At 46.2% G+C, this 19271-nt stretch overlaps 1 protein-coding gene across 5 annotated transcripts in view; it reads left to right on the top strand.

Moving 5' to 3' along the window:
- The first annotated feature begins 6236 nt into the window (after positions 1-6236).
- Positions 6237-19271, top strand: part of TP63 (tumor protein p63) — an 87226-nt gene continuing 74191 nt past the window's right edge. For 2 of the 5 annotated variants that reach the window (XM_055723829.1, XM_055723832.1), the window contains exon 1: positions 6237-6363. In XM_055723829.1, coding sequence (XP_055579804.1) covers positions 6316-6363 — 48 coding nt within the window. In that variant the 5' untranslated portion in view covers positions 6237-6315. Of the gene's footprint in view, positions 6364-9787; positions 10096-10398; positions 10579-19271 lie in introns of those variants that run through there. The other 3 variants (XM_055723830.1, XM_027811878.2, XM_055723831.1) reach the window with 3 other exon arrangements.

Raw genomic sequence — 19271 nt, 5'->3', positions numbered from 1 at the left:
TTCTTCTCTTTGCATCAAGGTTGCTTCTCTAGCAGGCCCTTTAGAGGAACATATCTTGTGGGAAAAAAAACCCAGCAAAATCTGCAGCTTACAAAGAAGGACTTCTTTGGCCCATCTGCTTGTCCACCAGCTGAGGATTACAGACCCAGCAACAGAAAATCATACACTACTGATAGACATTTAGTGGGGAAAGCAGAAAGCATCATCCTGTAACTTTGGCAGCAAACAGAAAAAAGCTCCAAATCATTTTGCTTATCCCTACTGTGAAAGATTTCTTCTCACAAGATTTTACACTGTGGCTTTACACCATTATCAAGCCACAAAGTTGAGAATCTACAGACCACACTAATAGTTTCCAAGGCTTTGCATACTATACCATACCAGAGCTCCAGCTTATGAGGGAAGCTAAGGAGAACTGAAGGTGCTTGGATCTCTTGAAACCCAACACAGCAGCTTCACTGAGATATGTTATTAATTTCTGGTTTCCCCATAAACTTCAGTATTAACCCAGGGGTATTTCAGAGTGAAGCTCTAAACCTTTTTGGATGAAAAAAACAAAGCCGTGCTGTCTCTTGGTTGAAACAGTCTGTCTTATTTTTGGGAGGAGGTTACTAGCCCTCCTTACAACATGTACCCTAGCAGTGCTTGAGCTGCACCCTGCATCAGATCCAACCCTATAGCAGTGAAAGCAGGTGGCATCTGCCTTTAAGGTTAAAGCTACAGAGGAGGGGCAGGGCATACTCCATATCAAACCTAGGTCTTGTTTTCCTCAGGAGCTTGTGCCTTCTCCCTAGCAGTAAGTCAAGCCTTGGTGTACTGGGTTTAGACCTTTCTAAGAAAGGTTGTCTGCAGTGAAAGGTGGCTTTTTGGGTGAGAAGTGTTGTCATGTGGCAACAGTTGATTTTAATAGCTGTCATTGTTTTCTCGTGTGGAAAGTGGCTTGGGTTGTTTTGGGGTTTTCTGTTGCTTTTCTTTAATGTCTTTGATGTGAAAGTAGGAAGGGGGAAATGTGGTGAAGAGTGGAAGCATGTGCTTAGAGTGAGCCGGTGGGAGCAGAAATGTCTTGTTTTCTTTCTGGTTTGCCACCAGTTTATGTCGTGCTGGGCCAAGCAGGCAGGGCTTTGTTTCTGCCAGTGTTGGGATCATTGGCTCCATGGAAAGGTAATAGCAGTGCAGATGGGCTAAAGGCTTATGAAAGGCAAATGCTGCGCTTGCCAGGGGTTCTTTTTGTTTGGTTGCTGGGTTTTGGTGGGGTGAGGTTTGTGTTTGGTTTGTTGTTTTTTGTTTTGGGTTTTGGTGTTGTTGTTTTTGGTTTGTTTTTTTTTTTTAAGTTTAACATTCCCAGTCTTCTGGGAGACTCTGAAATTGAGTGCTGTGTGGGCACAGCTACAAGGGCACGTTGCTCTCATTGCCATGTTTTGCAGAGATCTCACTTATCAGCATGATGGTAAACTGAATCAGCTGGGATGCAGTCCCACTCCAGTGGGCTGTAACACAGCACTTCTGGGGCAATGATCAGGAGGCAGCAAAACAACCAGTGTGCCCAGGACTTCAGCCCACTAAGTGAATATGGAAAAGTGCTTTCACCTGGGGTCTGAGCCACTCTTGCTTCAGCAAAATAAATAGGATGGAGCTGAGCTAGATATCAGTGCAAGTGCATTGCTGGCTGGAACTTGTCCTGGGATTCAGTGGTTCAGGAGCAGTGTCCTAGCACTGTACCAGGAAACCCTGTGCTCTTGGTGAGGTGCTGCTTCTTAGAGATTTAAACCTGTTATTTCTGTTGATTAATAATCCCCTGGTGGTTTTTAAAGGAGGGGCTTGTGGATGCAATGTCTTATTCAGCTTGCAGTTTGATGGGGGCTGTAAATGCCTCTGTAGTTCCAGCGTGGTGCAGCTAGTACTCTCTGCATGTGGCAAGCTGCCTGCCAACTATTTCAGCAGGTAATGCAGGGAATTAGCTTGTAGACATAAAGCAGAGGGCAAGCTAGACAAGACTTTCTACTATGCTTTGTCCTGTCATAGTCAGTAGCTTAGTGTAACAGACTGTGTTTGGTAGTGTTATATCCTAGATGCACTTTGGGATGAGTGGTTGTGGGTAAAAGGGATGTTGTTTAAATGTCTGCTAATAAAAAAAGCAGCTGGTAAGAGTAATTTGAACAATGCAAACTCCTGTTACCTTGTGATTAACTTTAGGCACTTGGGGGTTATTTTACTTAAACTAAAGTGTTTGCTGATGTGGTAAAACATAATTGACTAAAGTAGTGAAACTTATGCATAGATCTTGCTTAGGCTTTAGCTGTTCTTTTCTTGTGAAAGAGCAAATTTGGGCACTTGCGTATGCTGTTTAGTAGATTGAGGCTGCTCCTTTATGTTGAAGGCCATTTGTTAAGGAAAATGGCTTAGATCTTGCTAAGAACACAGGGAAGGAGGCAGTTCAGCTTGCATGGAGTTTTGTGCTGAACTGAAGTTGGTTTTCTTGCTGCTTGACAGCTCTTTCCCACCTGAGAGCAGAATGCACCGAATGTAATAAAAAGCCACGCTCACTCCCTCTGTAATGCTGTAGCCTTCTCACAGGTGCCGTGCCAAGGCTGGCCACTTATTCCTGCGCCACCATTTGGAAATAGAGCTCTACAGGCAGCAAAAGTGTTACAGAGAGCGTTGAAGGAGTCTGTCAAATTTAGTTTCTGTGAAAGCATTAACAAGGGAGCTTCTTTTGCTTGGTGTAGGGATATGTGCATTTTTTAGCCACCAGGTGAAATCCGATAATGCTTTTCTTTGAAACAGTAAGCCAGGAGCTTGGTTGGGTACAAGAGGTAAAGATGAGAGCTGGAGAAATTTGGAGTTGTGTTTAGCACAGAGATGCACCAGCTGTGTCCTTAAACTGATCTGACTCTTTCCAACAGCTCTGTTAGCTTCAGAGGCGCAGAATAACAAACCTGGCTTTATCAGTCTGTGCAGCTCATGTGTCCTTCCTCTCCTGCGCTGCAGGTTGTGGACATTGTAAATAGTGCTTGCTTATGATGAGCAACTTCTACTTTCCTCCTGAATGGGACCACAAGGGCCAGAGCAGGCAGGGCTCAGCTGGGTTGCTTTGCCTCCTTGAGACCTAGGACTTTGTTCAGCTGTGAACCAGAGCTTGGGCATGTCATGGCATGTAGGAACCTCATTGCACTGAGACTTTCTGAAGGAAAGAAGGTCCCTGAGAAAGGTCTGTTTTGTAACAGCTCTTTTTGGTGAAGTTGTTCCCTGTGTCCGTAGTAAAGAGTTCATGTCAATGGTTGTTGTTGCTGCCTTGGTAATGAATTCCTAAAAAGTGGTTTTCAGTGTTCAAGTCAAGGGCAGTTGTGAGAAGCGGTAAGTAATTGTTAAAAGTGAGCACTTCAGTGGCTTTGGAGAACATGTTGTAGGGTTTGTCTGCATGTTCCTTAGAGGTCAGGAGCGGGTGTGTGGTATCAAGCAGTGCCTGGGGTCTGCGGGTTTAGAGGCAGTGCAGGTTAGGGACCGTGCATGCCCCATTGCTCTCCTCCAAAGCTCGTGGTAGTGTTGATTTGCAGCTTATATAGCAGGCTTGAGGCCAGATCTGTTCTTCTGGGTTTCGGTATGGCACTCCTGAAAGTGCCTTACCAGACTGAAAGCTTGAAAGGAGTAATTTCTGGTACTTTGTGGGATAACTGCTGTTCTCTGAGGATTTGTGATTATTTATTCACATGTAGCGTGGGCATGTGCTCACATCTGAGGCAGAGTTATTAGCTACGACACTTCTGAATTTTATTTTTGTCTCTGGCTATTCATGAACTTTTAAAGGATGTTGGGGTTTTTTTGTTCATCACAAAAAGGATGAGCAACAGAAGTGATACTTTCACCTGTTTTGAGGCAAGCTGAGCTATGGTTCTGGGGGCTGAAACTGCTTTAATTTCTGTTAGCTTAGGAAGACTGTCCGCTCTTCTCAAAGAGTGTGCAGTTCTTTGGGCAGCAGAGGTGAGGAAAGTCCTGACTTTTGCATCCTTAAAACATAAGAGGCCATACAAATTCAGTAAAGAGAACCAGATCCCTCTCTGGCAGCAGTCAGATGCTTCAGGGAAAAGTAGAGCAGAAGAACAACTGTAGTGTGATCCTCCTTCAGAAACACTTTCTTAATTTTGACAGTTTAATAAATTGGTGTCTTCCGTACAATTTGTTTAGACCATTGTGTCAAACAGCACCAAAATGTGCCAAGCTAAATGTTAGTCCAATTCTCTTTGGAATCCGTTTATAGCCCTGGCTCCTGCCACAGCCGTTTCCCTGGCAGGGAGCACAGCCTTTCACTTGCGTCGTGCCGAAACAGCTCTTCTATATGAGAATTTTGCAGGGTGCCCTGTCCTTGTAGCAGGAAAGGCGGTCACCTGCCTCATACTCTAATTAAAGTTGAACTGAGACTTTTTGCCAACTAAATATACTTGAGAAAGTTTTTCTGCACCCCCACCCCCCGCCTTACATCCCTGCAGCCGTTGAGTATTTTGACACTGGTGTAAAAGCTGCTGCGTTTGAATTTAGAAATTGGCCAGTGGGATGAGAATGTGCAGCTGTGGAAGGCGCGAGTGCTCCAGCTTCGTCACTGCTCCTCTTGGGCCCACCTATTTCTGTGAGGCTTGTGAGAGCTTAAGGGGATAAAAATGGCCAAGGTAATTAGCAAATCTGGTGGAAATCAGCCAGTCAGGCTCAGAAATTATTGGAGTTGAGAAGGCAGTAGACAAGTAGATATAACCTGATGTGACGGAACTTACTTTTGAAGAAAATAAAGCAAAATGATTTTTTTTATTATTGTTAATGTTCAATTGTATTTTTTTTCTCCAAAATGCTTATTTCAGTCTAAGACCTCAGCTGCAGTGGCTAGGTATAGGAGAAGTCACCTAAATCATCCAAGGGGATGCAATCTAGAGACGCAACCAGCTGGGAGCAGTGGAATAGCACACTGCTGAGGTGTTTCACCTGCTGCAAAGACTACCCGCTTTATGCAGAAAGTTGGTTATTTGGGGGTAAAATGGAAGGTGGTTATCTTCTTTCTTCTGGGATTCTTATGATGCAGCATCCCAGTGGACTCTGAGAGGTATTTAACTTATTGGAAGGGTGGCCAAATTCTCTCCCGTCTAAATACAGCATCTGCAGCAGTGTGGAATGTCTGTTATACAGCTGTGAATGTTCCAGGCATTCAGTGTCGTGTCTCCTTTTTCACACAATAGCTTCTATTTCTGGGTTTTCTTCAACTCGGCCTCATGCATTCAACGTATCTCTCTGTGTTTTTCTTTTGTTTGTTTTTTTTTGTTTGTTTTTTTTTCTTGCTGTCTCTTTTTTTTTTTTTTTTTTTTGCGTTTGTTTTTTAAGGTTTGTAGAAACTCCGAGCCACTTCTCCTGGAAGGAGAGTTACTACCGATCAGCCATGTCCCAGAGTTCACAGCCCAGGGAATTCCTCAGCCCAGAGGTGCTCCAACATATCTGGGACTTCCTGGAACAGTAAGTAGCCTTTACATGGAACCTGTGGAAGGAGGTGTTTTGGGGCAGGAGGCCTCTGTAATTAGGCTGCTCAGGGGACTGGTGCTGGGGGTATTGGAGCCTTCTGCACATCTTGATTAGAAGAGGCGAGTGTGAGTCTATGATGACTGACAGCTGTTGAGCTCTCAAGAGGTTCTGCATCCAGGCTACGGGGAACAGATACAGAGATCATCAGTGACACTGACTCTCCTCAAGATCTTTGGATGCTGAGCTGACTGATTTCCAGCATGCGGTCACTTAAGGTGGAGGACTGTCATTTTCCTCTAAGAAAGTGAGGTCATTACTCTGTGTCCAGGCTGCACGTTCTCCCCTTTTGCTGATGCCAGGGAAGGAGAGGAGGTGGAGATAGTGCAGAGTTCACCCTGTCAGGTCCACTGAAGGAAATAAGACTCTGTTCCCATTCCTGACTTGCCATGACTGATGTTGAGACAGTTACTGCTATAAATCCTCCAAGAGTTCTGTCTTTCAGTGATTTAACTCTTACCTCATTTTTCTGGTCAAGCAAGTGAAACGCCCCTCCAGGCCCTGTCCTGTTCAGGGGCTGTTAGCATAGCGGGTAATGAGGTAGTTGTTCATTAGTAATTATTGCAACTGGTTTGTGGTCATGCCTAAGTCCTGGATGACACCCTAGCTGGGGAGTGGAGGGGTGAGCAAAGAACAGATTTTGGCCAATTTTAACTGTATTACTCTGTTCTTCTCAGGCCAATATGCTCGGTTCAGCCGATCGATTTAAACTTCGTTGACAGCCCATCTGAAAATGGCCCTACAAACAAAATTGAAATTAGCATGGACTGTGTCCGGGTGCAGGACACGGAGCTGAATGACCCAATGTGGGTGAGTATAGAGAAGAATTTCCTTCACTTTTGGGGACAGATGGGTTCATTAGGTCTCTTCTCCCAGATAACTAGTGAGAGGACAAGAGGAAATGACCTCAAATTACAAGGGGAGGCTTAGACTGGGTATTAGGAAAACTTCTTCACTGAAAGGGTGGTCAAGCATTGAAACAGGCTGCCCACAGAGGTGGCAGAATCACCATCCCTGGAAGGCATTTAAGAAACACATAGATGTGGTGCTTAATGACGTGGTTTAGTGGTGGATTTGGCAGTTCTGGGTTGATGGTTGGACGTGATGATCTCAAAGGTCTTTTCCAACCTAAATGATTCTATGATTTCTTTCTGCATTGCCCTGGGGCCATCTTCCCCCTCTTGGTGGAGGAGCTGTGGCAGCTGTCTGTGACTGAGGAAGTTCCTCCTCCCTTGGCCTGTTGTGCCCACCCACAGAGGCTGGCTGGGAGCATGGCTCTGCTGAGTGACCCTGGTGGTGAACAGCAGTTCTGTACGTGTGGCTAAACTGGATGGTGTGTTACCCGCAGTGAGGCATCGCTCCTCTGTGCTTCTCCGGGGCTGCAAGGGTGAGCAGGCTGGCTCCTTACCTGCTGCTTGCTCCTCTCCTGCAGCAGCAATGGCAGGAGAGGGATGAAGCATCTGAACGGACAGAAGAGCTGAGGAGTCTTTTGCACTTGCCTGGCTGCTCAGCTGTCTCTGGTCTCTCCCTGCTTAGAGCTAGTTTGTGTAGCCTTAGGGTTGAAATAGTTGGTATTCTAGGCACAGCTGCAATTTTGCTGACCAAGGGCAGGGGTTCTTCGCCAGTTTTTCTTCTCTTGAAGGTCAGATGTGAATGAAAGCTTGGTTTCAAACCGTGGTTGGGTTTTTTGCCTCTTGTGTCTCCAGACAGGCAAAGCTAGAGAGTGTTTGTAACAGGTCTTGGCCATCAGTGTCTTACCAGTATGGCTCAAGACTGGAATGCAGATGAGGCACTGGTGGTTGCTGGTTCATCGCCTTTGGCACAAACTGACCAGCTCTTAACAACAGTTCTGATGAAGAAGCCAGGTACTGCACTCTCCTGAAATCCCTCCTGCTCCAGCCTGCAAGAGTGTGAGCTGTTTGTGTCCTGTTTCTGTTCTTCCTGGGTTTTATATACCTAGGGGTAAAAATCACACGTAGTTTTAAGTCTGTGTTGGTATCTGCAAATTTTCTTGTTCCTCTGTATTTTCATCCTGAGAAACTGTGTCAATTAATTCCCTGGCTAATTAATCACCATTTTTAACGTGCCCGATGATGGTGTGTTAGCAGTCTACATCCTGGCAGTGTTTGTAACCTGAAGGATTGCATCTGCAAGGACAGAGCTTCCAGGTCACACTGATTGCAGTCCCCAGTGACAGAAGGCTTGACCTGTTACTGCTGCTCTGGTGTGACTGCTGAGGAGACTGCTGTGCTCTTCTATTTCCTTGCAAGATTGCAAAAGGTAAAAAAAGCCTCTTTGAAGTTGGGTATGCGCTTGGCTAACGTGGTGAAGTTAATCCACGCACACAAAGAGAAGTGACTGACATCAAGTCTGGTTATCTCTTTGATTCTGCATTTGAGTTGGGCACAGAGGCGTGGTGTGCAAGCCTTCAGTCAGCATCTGGATCTCGGCTTTTTCCAACACCATAGCACAGCTCCAGTCTGTGTTTAGAGGGGCTCCTAGTTTTCAAAGTGAGTGGTAATGTTCTGTTTGAACTAACTATGTCCTCTTAAAGAAAACAATCCCCAACAGTTTAAAGGTCATCAGCAGAAACTTTGTCTTTTCCATGCTCAAAACTGAACTTGCTGCACTGAGTGCTAGCAAAGCTTCCCCGTCTCCAGATCTTCCGTGAACTCTCTGCAGAGCACTGTGGTAGCTGGCAGGCTTACTTGAAACCCTTGTTCTGAGTGTCCCTCTCCTGCCTGTGGTGCAGTGAAATATGAATGGAAAATGCCCTCCTCTTGTCCTCTCTGAGCACTGCTCAGGTGAGCGCTGGGGCCAGGAGAGGAGGGCAGGCAGCTTTTGCTACGCAGTTACCTCTTGCTTATAATGGGTTTGATCCCAGCCTTGCAGGAGGCATTTCTGGAGAGGCTGAGCTGCACGGTGACTTCTTTTAAGAAGTGTTTTCCACTGACATGACAAGCCAAAGGGGGAGTGGGGAAATTCCATCCCATCCTCACCCTTACTGTAAGGCAGCGGCTCAGAGTACACTAATGTATGTACATTAATAAATGTTCCAGTTTGTCTTCAGTGGAAGACAGCACCTTCTCTCAGTTGAATGCCGGACAAAAGACTTTACAAAGCAAAATATGCATCGCAAACCTGTGCAAACAGCCCGTCTTTTTAAATGAGGAAAGCTCTTTTTACTCCCCTTACCACCACCACCACCTCCCTATAAATTTGCAAACGTCCCTGACAGGTGACAACTCCCCCTTGCAGAGGAGTCCGTGTTTGCTTTGCTGTTTCTGGGGCTCGTAGCCGCTGCAGCTTGCATTGGCGGAGAATGTGTAGCCTGGGGCAAGGTGTTTGCTGTTTGTCGGCTTTAATCTGAAATACCTTACAACCCTCTTCCCCTCCAGCTTCTTTTTTCCTCTGGATAGCTTCGGGGCAAGAGCTCCCCTTGCACCTGTCTCTTCTGTAACCTCAGCCATGTCACTTCCAGACACGAGGTGCTGCACGCAGCTGATTGCAGCAAAGAGTTGAAGAGGGCAGATAAACACAAAGGAATGCAGCAGAAACAGAGGGGCCCTGGGAGATGAACAGTGAGATCAAGGCAGAGTGCTTTTTATTATTAGATTTGTCTTAGGAAAAGAGCGAGGCCACCTTTTATCCAAAATGTACCACCACGTGAGATTTAAATAAGTGCAAAGCAATTAAGACTGGTTTATTTAAAGCAATTGTCCTTATGTGGACTTTAAGGCAATCCCAGGCAGCCTCTAACATAAGCTCTGTACCTTCTTGCAACTTATGGCTGAAAAATGAAACTTTCAGCCTTAAAAAGATGTCTGGCCTTGATCCCAAGAGTTGTGTTGGCAAGAGCTGTGGGGTTTTTTCTTTTAATTATTATTATTATTTAATTTGGGGGGGATACAGTTGCTTGTTCACAACAGAGCTGGCAGGGGGGAAGGAGCTACAGTGGAGCAGTGGCCACAGGTGGGCTGGAAAATGAGCCTGAGTCCTGCCCTGCTGAACACCCATCAGTGGCTGCATTTCAAAGCAACGAACGCTTTTTGGGGAGAGAGCTGGAGAAGAAGGTCGGGTGACAAAGAAATCTCTATTGTCTGAGCTACAGCTGTGTCTCTTGCTGAGCCAAGACTTTTCAGTTCTTGCACTCTTGTTTTTGAGGAAGGAATGTTCTTCCTGTGTCCCATATAAGAAAGGGGCAAGAGAAACTGGTCATCACCACTACCTTGGCATTAAAAGAGCTGGAGGGGACAGGAAGAGGGTTTGTGGGTCTGGTGTAACATTAGACAGTCAGCAGCCTTTCCAGGCTGTGTGCCTTGTGACCGGCTCTTTCACAATGTCCTGGGTGGCCCATCTGTGAGGCTGCTGCTGTGCCCCTTGCTCTCCCATGGCTTTAACCACAGGCAGGCTGGGAAATCCCAGCAGAGATCTGCCTTTTTGCATAACTGGAGTGAGGGGCTGGTGGTCCCTGTGGGTGTGGAGAACATTCAGTCTCTGCCATGGCCCTGGCACAGGAAGGAGCTGCAGATGGCCAGGAAGGTAAGTTGATTGTGCGTCCCTGTGGGCTACATACCGTTTGTTAGGCCTGCCAATGAAGGTGGTCCCCAGCCCCTTCCCTGAGCAAGGATGCGGCTACCAGCTGTGGGGTCTGTGATGGGGTGGTGGCCAGCTCTCTGCATTCAAGAGGAACACTGGTCTCAAAAGCTGTATCCTCCAGTGCTAGAAACCAGCTAAACTTATAGGAATATTTTTTATTTTTTTTTCCCCTTGGCTGACTAAATGCCCTGGAGCTACAGGCAGGAGGGGTCTGGAGACCACTCGAAGAACTTGTGTGGCAGCGCAATAACCCCTGCATTGCCTTGGAGCCCTCCTGGTGTGCTGTCAGCCTGCCGTACCAGGTGTAAAACTGCTTTTCTTACCATCCCTCAGAAGTCCTTTAAACTGCTCGCCAATGCTAAGAGATGCTGGTCTGGGCCCAAGCAAAGCTGGTTTGGGCTAAGGACTTCAGTGGGCAATATCCAGGTAAAATTGGTTTTTTAAGGGCTTGCAGAGTCTGAAATTTTTCTGCCACCATCCCAGCAGCATGTCCAGGGCTTCAGGGACCTCTCTGGCAGGAGCAGGAGTGCTGTCCCCAGTGATGGAGCAGCTCATCCCCCTCCCCCTGTACATACTTTCCTTTCATGCCCCTGAGCAAGCCGTCGTCCCACAGCCCCTTGCCTAACCAGTTCAGTGGAATGCCTTTTCCCCAGACAGTCGCTGTGGTCAGAGTTTTCTTAACCTGGATCTGTCCCTCCCCATAAAAGGGAGAGAGAATTCCTTGCCATTTTTTTTTTTTTGCTTTGTTTTATTTGTCCTTCCTCATCTTCTGCAAATAATGGTGGGGATTTGCTGTATGTGGCTTGTAGGCACTCTGTGGGGTGGGTTTGTGCCCTGGGGATGCTGCTGTGGGTGCTTCAGACAGGGCTGTGTCCTTTTGGGTTTGGGTCCTCAGCTTCACAGGCTGTGGGTGTCCCAAGTCTGGTGGCTACAGAAATTTTGAAGTTGCATCATGTATTTTATAGTTCTAAAAATGAAAGCTCCAGCTCTGTAACTTTGCTGTTCTGCTTTATACACAGAGGTGGAGATGAAAGTAGGTTGTAGGGGAGACTGGATGAGGCCCATACAGAGGTGTTGAGGGCCTCAGCTCTTGCACCAATGACAAATCTCAGAGTTGGTATTTGATGCTTCCCAATGGAAACAAGAAACCTCTCCCAGTCTTAACCAGCTGTAGGCTCATGGAGGTGCCACCTTATGCACCTCCATGTGCTGAAGCAGCCCAGCAAGCTGGAGAGGAGTGAGGTTGAGGCCCCTGCAGAGCTACTCTGGCCCCAGGTGGCTGCTGGCTCTCTTCTGCATGCTCTCAGCCTTAGCACAGTGTAAATCGGTTCAATAATTCATTTCTGGTGACCATACAACGAATTCCTGGGCCCCCAGGAGCCCCTCACCTGGGAACTGTGGTCAGGATCAGGTGTGCAACAATATGATGGACAGACATAAAAAAACCCAACCCACTGTCCAGAAGGATGTCCGTTGCATCCTATCCAATGACTCAATATTAAAGCACAGGCTCTGATCTTTAACTTTTAATTGCTTGCTTTAAAAGTGTCTTTCTGTGTCAGGAGAAGAGAACTTTTCTTGTTGCAAGGTCATGGTTGAGGAAGCAAATGAAAACTGGTTAAAGGGTAGTGGGACTGCAGGACAGGGAGGACATCCCTGTGTACTGACAGCGAGGCAGGGAGTTGGTGTGGCAGGTGCAGTGTGGTTGGGTAGTGCAGGGCGAGTGTCTTGGTGCAGGGACTGACTAACGCATGGTGCATGCTTCCCAGGGCTCTGGCAGGTGCTGCAGCCCTGCATTTTGTTGGGAAATGGCTTTGCACCTGGAGGATAAGGCCAATTTGATAAGGAGATGCAGCAAAGTGGGTTGTGTGGCCATCGGTTTCCATGCCTAAGTGTTCCCAGATTGATCGTGGAAAGGAAGGAAGGTCTTTGTACAGCACAGGGATGTGATCAAAGCTTTTATTACTGTCTGGTTTGTGCTTGAGAGAGTTTGAGGCTTGCCAAGTTTCTCTTCTTTGTGGGTATTTGTTCGTTCCATAGCTGTGCAAAGAAAGTTGAAATTATGCAAAAGCATTTCCATAATGAGCAAATGCATTATTCTGTTGGAAGTTCCCCTCCAGCACCTCTTGTTTGCAGTTGAACTCATAAGCTCTCCTAATTTAGGCTTGGCTTTAAACATTCAGCAGAATTACCATCTGCAGCGTAGGTCCCTCCAAACAATCTAATCATCACACTTAAAGCTGTAGGTCCGAATCCAGAACTGGTCAGTCCTTTCAGATAAAGGATGCACATAGAGAATGCATTTGTACATTCAGTTTGGCCAAAGCCTGAAGACTTCTCTCGTTCTGCCTGTAGTAAAGACATATTCATGTTTCTTTAAAATAATTTTTCACCAGCTCCTTTTCCTGCGCTTTTTCGCCCTGGTTCTGGCTGCAGACCAGGGCTGGCTGCATTTCTTTTTGTAGGAGTGCAGGCGGTTGATGAGTGTTGTTACATCAAGTGTTTTAATGCCAATTCCCTGAATTTTCAATGGTATTGAAGAAAACCAATGGGTGATCCGTCTGCTGTGCTATAAATCACTTTAGTACTGTATTTAAAATTCCTTTAACACTTTTGCCCTTTCAGTATCTTGCTTTAGATTCATCTTGGGAAGGAATAAACTAATTCTAAGCTGAAAAGAGCAAACCTGCTGGAAGAGAGCAGTCTGTGAGACAGGGCATTTTGCATTGGTTCTGGGCTGGCCTCTGTGGAGGGCTGGCTTTAACTCCCCAGCTCCTACAAGCACCTGAGGTGGAAGTGTTGCAAGTCCTGTCATCTGCCTACATGCAAATATCTCTGAACAAAAGCAGCAGTCAATTCAGAAAACACCATCCCCAAGCAGCTAGGCCTGCCTCCAAAGGTTTCCATGGTGCTGCACATGCTGCTTGCTTAAATATGGAGCAATAATGTGTTGGAACTTCTTTTACGTCTTTAAAAGGTCTGCACAAGCTTAATCAAAACACATCTTGATCTTGGAGCAACAGATCGTAGGCACTTTTGCCTCCCAAGCAAGTTTAAGATTTATGATGTCTTGGTGTGAATTTCACTGTATGTTTCTATCTAGTTGATAGGATTTTCCACCCCACCCCCTTTTTTTTTCCTTCTCTTTCTGTAAACTATAAACATAATTCTCATATTTGTTGGGAGCACTTTGATTGGGTTAGAGCCCATACTTGGTAAAACCTTTGGGCAGCTGGAGTTTCAGCAAGCTACGGAGAGCAGCTTGAACACCAACAGGAGTGGAGCGGCCATCCCCAAAGTTCACCTTCCTCTGGACTTTGTTTGTTTTGGTTTTTTGTTGTTTGATTTTGTGTGGTTTTTTTTTTTTTTAAACAAATTGCTGAAAGGAGGGAAATGAGGTTTTTTTCTTCTTGTTAGCTGGAGACGGAGTGATGAATTGAGCTTTCCACATCCAGCCAAATGATAACTTTGCCAAGCTTTGTAGCACCCCCTTTGTAGGGTGAGAGCGATGGAGAGGACATCACAGTGCAGTTGCAAGCTGCAGTGCTGGCCGTGCCTGGGAGGGGTGGCCAGGCTCACAAGGTGGTCCTTTCATGCTAAGACAAACCTGGAGCGCAGCCCTGGGAGCGTCCCACTCCTCTTCCTTGTCCAACACAGCCAAAGCGTTTGTGCTGCAGTGAGCTGTGGGGTGTAGCTTTTGTTTTTAAAGTCCTCTCTTGCATTAATTGGGATTCTTGCTTTGAAGAGTCTTATGCATCCAAAGTCTCACTACATATGTTGCTTTGTGGTTCTGCAGATCCTGCCCACAGTCCTGTTAATGACTATTATTTTTTCCTCCAACATTTCACGAGGAGACTTTTGGGCTAGGTAATGCTTTATTCTGAATGTCTCTACCATCTACTTTCTACCTCACTGTCACTGATTTGATAGCATTGAAATTAATGAGGGAGTGAATTGTCAAGCAGTCACAGAAAATTAAATCTATCTCTGTGAAGCATAGATTAAGGAGTGGTTTGTGGCCTGGGTTAGTTTGTTCACTACTGAATGAACTCTGCTAATCAGCATTTGAATTTGCAGAGATTAATGAAAAATCAAAGGAGTTTTCAGTAATGAGTGTAAATGTCACTCCAAAAGCACGGGGTTTTATCTTCAGCCTGCTTAAATAGAAGGAAAAGATACCCTGAAGCACTCCTCTTTGAGGGCATGGATGGGTACAGTGGGTCTGATGGTGATGTCCATACTGGATTAAAATTAAAGTCAGGAACTAAAGCAATCAATCTTTTTGGGAAGGTCTCTGCCCAGATAACTGAACCTGTTCACCCTATGGCTGCTGCCATAGTGGTGGTGGACATGGCACGTGAGAGCGGACAGAGGGCACCCAGACAAAGACCAGCACTGCAAAATACACTTCTGCATAGGAAATGAGGAACAGCTGGGCTCCCTGGCTGCCCCTGGGTGTATGTTGTGGCCCAACCCACCAGGGCAATACAGGGTGGTGATGTGCTCACATGAGAAGCAGGAATGGCCATTGATTGCAGGGTTAGGGTTTAACCAGAGATTTGGGAGACTGTTCTTGAAGTATTGCGAAGCGATAACTTTTTTTTTAATACTGGGTTATGGTACAAGGGCTTGGGTAGGAAGGAGCTGGCAGCATAGCAGAGGGCAGCTGGAAAGAGCTGCTGTGGCTGTGTTTATGAACACTGGTGTGTTTCCCGAGAGCAATCTGTAGTTTATATAAGATAAGGGAAGAATAACACTTTCCCCTCAGCTGCTTGTGCAACAACCCTGGTCTGTCAACAGTTGCTCCTCTCTGGTAATTAAAAACAAAGACTCTAATCTGTCGCTATCTCCTGTTTTTTCCCTTTCCCTGGCCAGAGCACTCTGTCTCTGGGATGCGGGCTTGTGCCATGACCCAGTCCCACCTCCAGCTGGAGGGATGGGGCTGTTCATGCTGCTCAGGAGCAATTCTCATTAATTTTCTTGTGTCGCTTTCTCCCTCTTGCTTTTGCAAAATATTTTATAAATATGGGGGGAGGGTTGTCAATCATGCTGTGCTGAGCATCTGAAGATCTTCCTCAGGCAAAAATGCAGTTTGAATGTTGATGATTTTTAATATGACAAAAGAGCTGCTGATAGCGGAGGCTTGAACCCCCAAAGTCCCCTTGTCATGTCTCCATCCGTGAGTGTCCACCGACCCGTGTTTTTGCACCCATCTGTGCAAAAGTGCCTGCTCAAGTGTCTGCTGGCCAGCGGGTTTGCAGGCTTATCAGCTGCCTTGCAAAGATCTCTGTGTCCAGGTGGTTGTTTCCTTTTATCTCTAAGCATTTTTAGTGAAAGCAAATCTTTTTAAAGAAGACAGTTACCAGGGTACAAAAAGAAGTAGGAAAATGATACTAAAGGAGAACCAGGAATAAACACACCTTTTGATAAATCATCTGTATGCTTGGTGCCCTGCATTGTATACCAACTGTGGGAAGCGTGTCCCTGCTGGCACTTTGGTGGGAATGACCTGCCTTTGATGGGGTTAGAGGGATTTTTGGCTGTGCAGACGGTGGGGAAGGCGTAGGGACCTTGCATCATCTTGGCTGGAGGGCTGAATCTCTCCAAAGGAGTGTCTTGCTCTTATTAGGTGGAGCTCAGCAGCTGGAGGGCAGAGTCCCTGGGGGCTGCGTGCACCCTTCCTAAACCAATATTGCACAGCGGTTGTGAAGGGAACTGGTTTTGTTTCACAACTCCTTTCCACCTTCCCTCTCCCTGCTTCCCCCCATGTAGCGTTATCTCCTGACATGATGCCATTAACTCTCTAATTAGCCCTAGGGGTGTTCTGGGGGAGATAACGAGGCTATAGGAGCTCAAATAGCAGCGTGCAGATGTTTACCCAGGGTCGGAGGGCAGGGCTGTTGTGACAGGCAATTGCCTTGGGGAGGGCTCGCTCCTGGGGGAAGGAGAAGCCAACCTGTGCATGGGCAGAGCCAGGAGCTGGGCTTTCCTCCTGCCCACAGCCAGTCCATCTCTTTACCTTGCAGTTTTAAAAACTGGGGAGGGTGTGATGGAGGAAAGTGCAATTGGAACTTCTTGGAAGAAAGGATTGATTCTCAGCACCAAGGACTTGCAGCCAGGGCATATTTCTAGCTTGAAGGCTCACGCTTGAGTGCTTTCTAAAGGAAGTTCTGGGCATCAGACCTGTCCCTGGGTCAGTGATGGGGAAGCCAGGAGGGCATCAGATCTTCTTGTGGGTGCAGCAGAGCAGTTAAACCTACAGGAGCTGGGGGTGCTCATCCCTCTCCTGCCTATGGGTGCACCTCACATGCAGTGCTGGGAGCAGCCAGCCGGGAATGTGCACAAGGCTGTAACCAGTCAACAGCAGGCAGGATGCTGCCTTTCAGCAACATATTTTTCTTTTATTTTTATTGGGTTTATTTATTTTGTCTTCCCATAGATTACTTTTTTTTTTTAAACAAAAAAAAGGGGGAAGTCCCTGTTTCAGTATGTGCTGGGTTCTTTTTCTTCTCTTTGTGGTTTGAGCAATGAAGCTCTGCATGAGTTTTCAAAGGCAGAGGGTGACTTTTACTTTCAAAAATGTATTTTCTTTTTGCTCTGGCTGCCTGCTATTGCAGTCTATCACATCTGTCCCTGTAAAGTCTTCACAGAAAGATTTCCAAAGCCAAGTGACAGAGCCTTGGTTTTTGAGCATTCAGCAGTTATTCAGATGTAACAAACAGCAAAAAAACCCAAATCCTACATTCTATTTTTTTCTCTCCTCCTGTTATCTCAGTCCTAATTTGTAAACACTTCTGAGCTGAGCGAATGTCACAGTCTGTGGTGATGCAGTTGATCCAGATGCTATTTTTATAAGAGTGGAGAGGACTGAGCAGGTTATTTTTTTTTCTTTGATCTGCAGGAAATTCTGCATGAACCGCCTAACATGCAGGCAGGTGTGCACACACACACCCCTTGTACAAGAAATTTCAGTCTCCAATTAACGCTACAGTTGTGGCAATGCTATTTTAGTCATTGTGATTTAGGGCACTTATGTTGCATCCAGGAAGGGTTATTAAGAACTTGTGAGTGGTACCAGTGAGAGAGGCTGAGACAAACCATATAACAGCATGGGGAAAGTGCATTCAAAGAAAGCATTTGAATCAGCAGTTTGACTTGGCTGATGCCTCATTTTGGAAACTTAGGGGTCTTGTTTGCATATTATTTTGTTCTTCGACATACCTGCAGTAGCCACAAAGCATTTCCAGAAGTTTTCTAAAACATCTGAGTCACACCTGGGAGGGACACAGCTGAAACTTTCAAATCTAACTAGCAATTACTGCTTTTAGTTTCCTATAGTATTGGAGGTAAATTGTTTTAAAAAGACTTCCTTTCCCAAGGATGAGCAGCTCTGTGGGTTTTTTTTTTGTTTTTTGTTTGTTTGGTTTTTTTAAGTTAAATCCAACTAAGCATTCAACCCCTGATGCTTTGGGTTGATTTCTTTATTTTCTAGTTTGTTATTTTTCTCTTTGGCATAGGGGGGAGCTTTTTGGACAAGAAGAATAAAGTTAAACCTTGTTCATCTGGCCTCAGTATGAAGTAATTCTTTTCAAAATGTGAAAGGAGGGCCTTTACCCAGATCTGTTTGCTTTTTCTGACTAGGCTAATCGGTATCATAAGGTATAATCGCTACCTGCAAAGATTGTCTTGCCATGGCTTTTCGACCATCACAGTTGCAAAAGGACTGATGTTGGTTTCCCTTGGAGGTCTGTCCAGAAGGCTCAGATAAATGATAACTATCGCTGTCCCATTGCTAGGAAGCGAGTGTGCAGGCTGAGGAGGTGGGAGGTGTCCCTTTGGTTTTGTGACTCAGCCGTTGGAGCACAAGCTATTTTGGGCTGTCAGGTTTCCCTCTGAGAGCCTCGAAGAGATGCTGCCTTGCTGCTTTTAGGTTGTTGGAGACTCATCTGTGGGAAATCTTTGCGTTTGCAAAAGGAGGGAATCAAATGAGACCCTAGGAGCTTCCTTTACTCATAATATAAGGCAGACAGGCAAGTGATCAAGCCTTTACTCTTCCCTTGTGCCATTGGTGTTGGTATGAATAGTTAAGGCATGACAGCAGCCTGTGGGCTGGGGGAAGCATCTTATGAGGAGGGTGCATTTAGGTCTGAATCCAGTGAAATAAGGTTTGGAGCCCTGGGGTGATGAGAGCGGTGCACTTGTGCCTGGGTTGCAGCAGTGCTGGTGGCCGTAGTGTCTGGTACATGCTCTGTTACCTCCTGCTGCCCCTGTCACGGTGGTTGTGGCCTCCTTTGTGTTGCTTGTGTATGACTGATTTGCAAAAAAAACACTTGTCCAGCATCCACTTCAAGGTGACTGCACAGGCTAATGCCTCTGAAACCCTGAGCCAGGTTGGGGCTGTGTGTACAGAGGGCAGGGATTTGTGCTGACATGTCAATTTATTCATGCTATATACCCTTCTCCTCATGTTTGACATGCAGATCTCTTTGGATAAACTTCCACATATCTCTCTGTAGTGCATCTGGGTGTTGCTTCACCCACAGCCACCTCCAGCCACCTGTGGGACAGAAGATAGCAGATACCTAACACAACAGTGCTGCATTAATGACTTGGAAAAGGAGGATCTTCTGGGTTTCATAGCACAGCTAGTAAAAGAGGTTTTTTGCAATGACTCACTGAGGTTGGGAGATCTATGTATGTACCTTCTGCTCCTCTTTCCTTCCCTTCAATATCTTTTGGACTTATGGGCTGGTACCAAAACCTTGACAGCGTTCAGGGGTCAAAATGGTCCTCTGAGCAGAGCAGAACTTTTCCTTGCTATTAGACAGAAGAAAATCCACAGGTGACTTCTACCTTGATGTCCAGCTCTGTGCAAGCTTTGCAGTGGTGCTATGAAGTGACCTGTTTGGCAAATGGTGCTGTGGCTGCTCCCTGCAAACCTTGCCTGTATCTCCAGATTAGTGCTTGTGCGGCTTTTTTGGCTTGTACCCATCTCGGGTGAGATCAGGAAAGTGCACAAGCTGTAGCCCCTGGTGTCAGGCAGTGCTGGGGTGGATGGAGAGGAGGGGAAGGGGCTGTGGCAGTGGTCTGTTGAGTTATTCCTGTGATGTAGGAAACCT

Source organism: Falco cherrug, chromosome 11, assembly GCF_023634085.1.
Source record: "Falco cherrug isolate bFalChe1 chromosome 11, bFalChe1.pri, whole genome shotgun sequence".
Lineage (NCBI taxonomy): Eukaryota > Metazoa > Chordata > Aves > Falconiformes > Falconidae > Falco > Falco cherrug.
This window is presented reverse-complemented; position numbering and strand designations above follow the sequence as displayed.